Below are 7,500 nucleotides of genomic sequence, written 5' to 3'. Positions count from 1 at the left end.
AGGAACACTGTGAAAGTTGGCTGTTAAGAGTACTGTGGGTCAGGCTGTGAACTAAACTGTTACGGTGTGGGGTTTGGACTCAAGTGCAGCCAGAATTTGTTTTATTATGATGAAAAGAAACTACCTCTTATGGTGTGTGCTTAGTGACTGTTGCGCTTGAACTACCAACCCTGTTAATGGGAGCTCAGTGTATTTCTACTGTGCCACCACAGCTGTGAGGGGGGGCAGTATAAACACTGAACATATGCAACACAGAAAACGGCAGGAAAACAAACAAAGGAAACTCAGGAGCGATGTTAACTCAAACTAAAGACAGCAACTCAAACGCTTTTCTCTTCTTGCTTCAGCTTTTCGCTGTTACCAACTTAAACTTTTTTTCTTTTCTGTTCACAACTGTTCACTTTTCTCTTTTCGGTTCACAACATAAACCCACTGTTACCGTTCGCCCCTCTACAAAGGTGCGACAGGGAAGTGTGTTTGGCTGGGTGTATTTATACCGTGCCACACAGGTGGGTCTGGACCGCTGGGAATTCTGGGGCTTGGAGTTCTTTGCTCCAACCCCACCAGCTTTCCTACTTTGCTGGCCGGGCCCCCTGCTGGCGGCTGACAGTAGATGCTCCCTTCCCTTCCTTACGTACGTACTGAACTACAGGAAGGGTTTCCTCTGTTGAGTGAATTTGGGTGGAGAGCTCAAGTTCTCCAGTCAGTGAAAGTTAATGAATTATATTATTTGAAACAAAATCTTCCTAATTTAGCACAAAGCACCAGGTTGTCAAGACATGAATAGTGCGAGTTACCAACTGGACACTGATTTTACCAAAACTGCTGACTGACAGAACACATCAATGACAGGAGAACAGACACATGCACTATTTGCAAGGACAGAGCAGGGCAAGCTTGAAACACAGGGGTGTAAATACAAGAAACTAGGGATGAGACAGAATCATAACAAAAACTGGAACAAACGTGACCAAACTAGGACAGGCATGACACAGGTATAGATGGAAACAGGTGGATGATCTGGCTGTAGATCACTCTACATGCCCAGTTCACCCCCCTGATTTATCTCTTTTATAACCTGCTAGCATGTTCTTTTCTAAAAGCCCAGTGTCTGTTTGTCTTCTTTCAGATAACCATCCTGGATTCTAAGAGGAGCATGAACGTGGCAATTTTCCTCAAACGCTTTAAAAAGTAAGTACAGTTCCCTAAAGTCAGGAATGTGCCTTCAATGCATTAATCTCACTGAGAAAACATATGTGGGGAAAACGTCTTGTCTGTGGTTCTGAACTACCTCAGGTTGGTTAGCTGGTTCCCCTGTTGACTGAAAGTTGAGTGTAGGAATTGAAAAAGAATATGGGGGAGACGGGAAGATGTATAAACCTTCTCAAGGATAACACAAAAGAGAGGCAGACATCAGAGGCAGTTTAAGGGGTGTCTTTCTTCTCAACTTTATTTATTTCATTATTACATTTTACAACTACAGCCTACAGACACCCCGACCTTACAGAGACAAGTAGAACTGCTAAGGTACTGGAGTAAATATTATTTTGTAAATATTTATTTGTGATCATGTGGGACACCGAGGCCAGGAGAGCAGAACTGATCTGATTGAGGTATCTATCAGAGTGTTGGGAGTCTGGGTGTGTTTGGTATGTTGGGAGTGTTTGGAATGTTGGGAGTGTTTTGTGTGTTTGGAATGTTGGGAGTGTTTGGAATGTTGGGAGTGTTTGGTATGTTGGGAGTGTTTGGTATGTTGGGAGTGTTTGGTGTGTTTGGAATGTTGGGAGTGTTTGGTGTGTATGGTGTGTTTGGGAGTGTTTGTGTGTATGGTGTGTTTGGGAGTGTTTCGTGTGTTTGGGAGTGTTTGGTATGTATGATGTGTTTGGGAGTGTTTGGTGTGTTTGGGAGTGTTTGTATGTATGATGTGTTTGGGAGTGTTTGTGTGTTTGGGAGTGTTTGGTGTGTATGGTGTCTATGGTGTGTTGGAGAGTTTTTTAGAGTGTTTGGTGTGTTTGGGAGTGTTTGGTGTGTATGGTGTGTTTGGGAGTGTTTGGTGTGTATGGTTTGTTTGGTGTGTATGGGAGTGTTTGGTATGTATGATGTGTTTGGGAGTGCTTGTGTGTTTGGGAGTGTTTGGTGTGTATGATGTGTTTGGGAGTGTTTGGTGTGTATGATTTGTTTGGGAGTGTTTGGTGTGTATGGTGTGTTTGGGAGTGTTTGGTGTGTATGGTGTGTATGGTGTGTTTGAGAGTGTTTGGGAGTGTTTGGTGTGTTTGAGAGTGTTTGGTGTGTTTGGGAGTGTTTGGTGTGTATGGTGTGTTTGGGAGTGTATGGTGTGTATGGTGTGTATGGTGTGTTTGAGAGTGTTTGGGAGTGTTTGGTGTGTTTGAGAGTGTTTGGTGTGTTTGGTGTGTTTGGGAGTGTTTGGTGTGTATGGTGTGTTTGGGAGTGTATGGTGTGTTTGGGAGTGTTTGGTGTGTATGGTGTGTTTGGGGGTGTTTGGTGTGTATGGTGTGTTTGGGAGTGTTTGGTGTGTGCACTCCTTTTCATATACGTGTTTCTTTCTGAGTGTGTTTCTTCTCATGTGTCTTCAGGTCCAACCAGTCCATCGTAGAAGATCTTCTCCATGGTAACAGTGATGTCTTTGGGCCGGAGCCTCTCCGAGAGCTCCTCAAACTTCTGCCAGAATCTGAAGAGGTGAAAAACCTTCAAGGTTCTAATCTCAGTGACATCACTCAGACCCTTAAGGGGGGGCAGTGGTGGCTCAGCGGTTAGAGCGCCGGGATATCGATAACATGGTTGTGGGTTCGATTCCCGGGCTTGGCAAGCCCTTGAGCAAGGCCCTTTACCCTCTCTGTTCCCCGGGCACTGGAGTTCTGGGTGTGTGTGTACTCACTGCCCCTAGTTCACTAGTGTGTGTGTGTTCACTACCACAGATGGATTAAATGCGGAGTGTACAGTGACTAATACGTGCACCTTTACCTTAACATTAACCCTAAACCCCTCCCCCTGACTGTCATTGGTCTCGTTTGCCCTTACTGTGACTGTAGAAAGTGTTGCGTGTTTAGGTGTGTGTTGAGTGTGTGTAAGTGCTGGGTGTGTGTAAGTGTTGAGGTTACTGGTGTTAGTGGTGTTTTGGTGTTAAAGTTACTGAACTCAGAACTCTGGATCTGGTATTCTGCTGGACTGACAGGTGGAGAAGCTTCAGGCGTACAGTGGAGATCTGTCCCAGCTGACCACAGCCGACTCCTTCATGTACCACCTCACTGCCTTACCTAGGTACACACACACACAAACACACACACACTTTGTGTGTGTGTATCTGTGTGTATATATTTTAATATCTGTGTTTATATCTGTGTGTGTGTGTATCTGTGTGTATATATTTTAATATCTGTTTATATGTGTGTGTGTGTGTATCTGTGTGTATATATTTTAATATCTGTTTATATGTGTGTATCTGTGTGTATATATTTTAATATCTGTTTATATGTGTGTATCTGTGTGTATATATTTTAATATCTGTGTTTATATCTGTGTGTGTGTGTATATATTTTAATATCTGTGTTTATATCTCTGTGTGTGTGTATATATTTTAATATCTGTGTTTATATCTGTGTGTGTGTGTGTGTGTGTGCAGGTTTAGTCTGCGTATTGAGGCCCTGCTGCTAAAAGAAGAGTTGTCTCCTCTCTGTTCGTCTCTGAAGAAAGACATTACCACTGTCCGTTCTGCCACCAGGGGTAATCAACACTTACTGATGGTGTCTCTCTTTCTCTGCTTCTTCTAAACCATCACTTCACCTCCTCTTCAGCACACACACACAATGTGTACGGCACTGTCGTTTAAAGGTCATAGCAAACTAACCCAACACACACCAACATCTCCTTAGTTGCAGTTCTCTGGTAAAAACCCAGAAACAGAATTTACATTTATGACATTTTAACTCTCCAGAGCGACTTACAAGGTTACTGGTATTACAGAGGAGGTCAGTGTAGTGTTAGGAGTCTTACCCAGGGACTCTTATTGGTGTAGCACAGCACAGTCACCCAGACCAGGAATCAAACCCCAGTCTCTCACATGGTGTGGAAGCTCACTGGCAGGTAGTGGGGTTATCTGTTGCGCCACACCAACCAGGAATCTGTTCTCACACCCTAACCCTAACACCATTTCTCCACCTGAGACTCCTCTTCCTCCTCCGTTCCTGTGGTATACAGTACTGTCTGCAGATTTGGATCAGAACCTGAACGTATCTGATTCTGAATGTTGTAGAGCTGCTGAGCTGCACTGAACTTCACTCCATTCTCCACCTGGTGCTGCAAGCAGGAAACATCATGAACACAGTAAGCTCTCTCTCTCTCTCTCTCTCTGACTCTCTCTCTCTCTGTATCTCTCTCTCTCTCTCTCTGTCTCTCTCTCTCTTTCTCTCTCTCTTTCTCTCTCTCTGTATCTCTCTCTGTCTCTCTCTCTGTATCTCTCTCTGTATCTCTCTCTGTCTCTCTATCTGTATCTCTCTCTCTCTCTCTCTGTATCTCTCTCTCTCTCTCTCTCTCTCTCTGTATCTCTCTCTCTCACTGTATCTCTCTCTCTGTCTCTCTCTCTCTCTCTGTATCTCTGTCTCTCTCTCTCTCTGTATCTCTCTCTCTCACTGTATCTCTCTCTGTCTCTCTCTCTCTGTATCTCTCTCTCTCTCACTGTATCTCTCTTTGTCTCTCTCTCTCTGTCTCTCTCTCTGTCTCTCTCTCTGTATCTCTGTCTCTCTCTTTCTCTCTCTCTCTCTTTTTGGATTTGGAGAGCAGTTCGTCAGCTACGTTGAGCTGCTGTATTCTAATGTTTATTGTCTGGTTAAGGTAGGAGGGGGATTGAGCCGGCCTGTCTCGGTCAGGCGAGGGATTAGACAGGGGTGCCCCTTATCGGGTCAGCTCTACTCCTTAGCCATTGAACCTTTACTGCTACGATTGAGGAAGACAGTGCAAGGGGTCGCAGTCTCAGGATGGGGTGGCCTTTCGGCCTTTTCTGTATCAGCTTATGCTGATGATGTCACTGTGATCGTAAAGGATGAAAGGGATATCCAACAACTGCAGGACGGTCTTAGTTGTTACGAGAAGGCATCATCTGGTAAAGTGAACTGGAGAAAGTGTGAAGCCTTGTGGTGTGGACGGGGCAGTACTCCCCCTAACCTACCTGGGGGCCTAGTGTGGGGTACACGTAGGTTGAAGGTCCTGGGAGTCTACCTGGGTGTGGGAGAGGCAGTCATGCTGAATTGGGAGGGTGTTTTACAGCAGACTGTTCAAAAGCTGGACAAGTGGAAGTGGCTGCTCCATCAAGTATCATACCGAGGAAGGGTGTTGATCATCAATAACCTCGTGGCATCCACGCTGTGGCACCGACTGATGGTTTTAAATGCTCCACCTGGTCTGCTGCCTGAGGTCCAGAGAACGATAGTAGACTTTTTTTGGACTGGATATCACTGGACGAAGGCTGCAGTGCTCTATTTACCCACTCATGAGGGCGGGCACGGTCTGGTAGACCTTGAAAGTAGAGCTGTGGCTTTCAGGCTGAAGGCTGCACAGAGGCTGCTTTACCATGATGATGTGGAATGGAGGGAGCCTGCATGTGCTCTGCTGAGGAGAACTGGGGGTAGGGGGCTGGACCTCCAGTTGTTCCTCATGAACTTGGAAGGATTGCACCTTGCTGGACTCTCAAACTTTTATGCTGCAGTTTTAAAGGCCTGGAGACTGTTCAGATTTTCTCGGGATGGAGGACTGGGAGTAGGCCCCTGGATGCAGGAGGAACCCATCTTTCATAACCCTGAGATAAGGCTGGGCATAGATTCATCGCAGAGCCTCAGGAACTGCTTCATGTCAGCGGGGGTCAGTAAGTTGGGCCACATGCTGATTCCAGGTAACGGCGGATGGAAGACACCACAGCTCTTGTCTCAGCAGACTGGTGTAAAGTCATTGTGGCTGCTGGAAAGGTTTGTGACCCAGTTACAGCAGGCACTTCCACCAGTGGCCAGAGGAATACTGGACCCACTGCCGAGCGAGGAGCGTCCTCCCTTTCCACGGTTACAAGTGTCTGCGGCTGTTGGTGACTGGCAGGAGGGAAGGGGTAACCTCCTGACCTTTTCCTCTCCAGGCCTGGGTGAGTTCTCAACTATCAGTAGCAAGGCACTGTATGGAATGGCCGTGAAGATGCGGAATTTTCGTGCCTTGAGGGAGGTAAGAGAGCACCGGTGGCAGGGTCTGTTGGGTGAGCACAGCATGGCACACTTCAGGTGGAGAATTTTGTATAAACTGCCTGTGCCCAAAAGAACTGGGGACCTGCAGTGGAGGATAATCCACGGGGCTCTGGCCACTAACAAGCATGTTGCTCACTTGAACCCCCATGTAGACGAGGGTTGTCCGTTTTGCAGGAGGCCTGAGACGGTACAGCATGTGTTTGCCGGGTGCGTGCGCCTGGAACCCCTGCTGGACTTGCTGAGGGGTGTGTGTGTGAAGGTTGGGGTCCCTTTCACATTGGACATATTTATACTGGGTCCACGCTACTCTGTCCCTCAGCGTCAGAGGTCTTGTCTACTGAACTTTCTGTTTGGACAGGCTAAACTGTCCGTCTGGCTCACAAGGCGGAATGGCCTTCGAGGGGAAGGTGTGACTGACCCAGTGCTGCTGTTTAAGGCACTGGTCAGATCTCGCGTCAGTGCGGAATTTGTGTATTATAAACTGCTGAACGATGTGCTGAAGTTCCAGACTGTGTGGTGTGTTGGTGATGCTGTGTGTGCTGTGGTCGATGATCAGTTAGCTGTTTATGTGTGAAGGTTGGAGGGGTGTGTGTGTGTGTGTGTGTGTGAAGGTTGGAGGGGTGTGTGTGTGTGTGAAGGTTGGAGGGGTGTGCAGTTGTTTTTTGTTTTGGTCTTTTTGTTTGTTTGTTTTTTCTTTTTCTTTTTTAAGGGGGGGGTGTTTGGGGGGTTTTAATGGGGATAATTTATTTTTTTGCTTGATGTAATAAAGATTGTGTAAAAAGTCAAAAAAAAAGTCTCTCTCTCTCTCTCTGTATCTCTCTCTCTGTATCTCTCTCTCTATCTCTCTCTCTCTGTCTCTCTCTCTCTCTCTCTCTCTGTATCTCTCTCTCTATCTCTCTCTCTCTGTCTCTCTCTCTCTCTCTCTCTCTCTCTGTATCTCTCTCTCTCTGTATCTCTCTCTCTCTCTCTCTGTATCTCTCTCTCTCTCTGTGTATCTCTCTCTCTCTCTGTCTCTCTCTCTCTCTCTGTCTCTCTCTCTCTCTCTGTATCTCTCTCTCTCACTGTATCTCTCTCTCTCTCTCTCTCACTGTATCTCTCTCTCTCTCTCTGTATCTCTCTCTCTGTATCTCTCTCACTGTATCTCTCTTTGTCTCTCTCTCTCACTCTGTATCTCTCTCTCTCTCACTGTATCTCTCTCTCTGTATCTCTGTCTCTCTCTCTCTGTATCTCTGTCTCTCTCTCTCTCTGTCTCTCTCTCTTT

At 46.4% G+C, this 7,500-nt stretch overlaps 1 protein-coding gene across 1 annotated transcript in view; it reads left to right on the top strand.

The window, feature by feature from the left end:
• LOC140577340 (uncharacterized) overlaps nt 1-7,500 on the top strand; it is a 15,170-nt gene that overhangs the window by 2,227 nt on the left and 5,443 nt on the right. Inside the window, exons 3-7 of the mRNA XM_072697265.1 lie at nt 1,130-1,191; nt 2,595-2,697; nt 3,194-3,279; nt 3,641-3,741; nt 4,271-4,341. Coding sequence (XP_072553366.1) covers nt 1,130-1,191; nt 2,595-2,697; nt 3,194-3,279; nt 3,641-3,741; nt 4,271-4,341 — 423 coding nt within the window. The remainder of the gene's footprint in view (nt 1-1,129; nt 1,192-2,594; nt 2,698-3,193; nt 3,280-3,640; nt 3,742-4,270; nt 4,342-7,500) is intronic.

Source organism: Salminus brasiliensis, chromosome 14, assembly GCF_030463535.1.
Source record: "Salminus brasiliensis chromosome 14, fSalBra1.hap2, whole genome shotgun sequence".
NCBI classification, from domain to species: Eukaryota; Metazoa; Chordata; class Actinopteri; order Characiformes; family Bryconidae; genus Salminus; species Salminus brasiliensis.
Note: the sequence above shows the minus strand (reverse complement) of the source record. Positions and strands in the feature narration are given on the sequence as shown.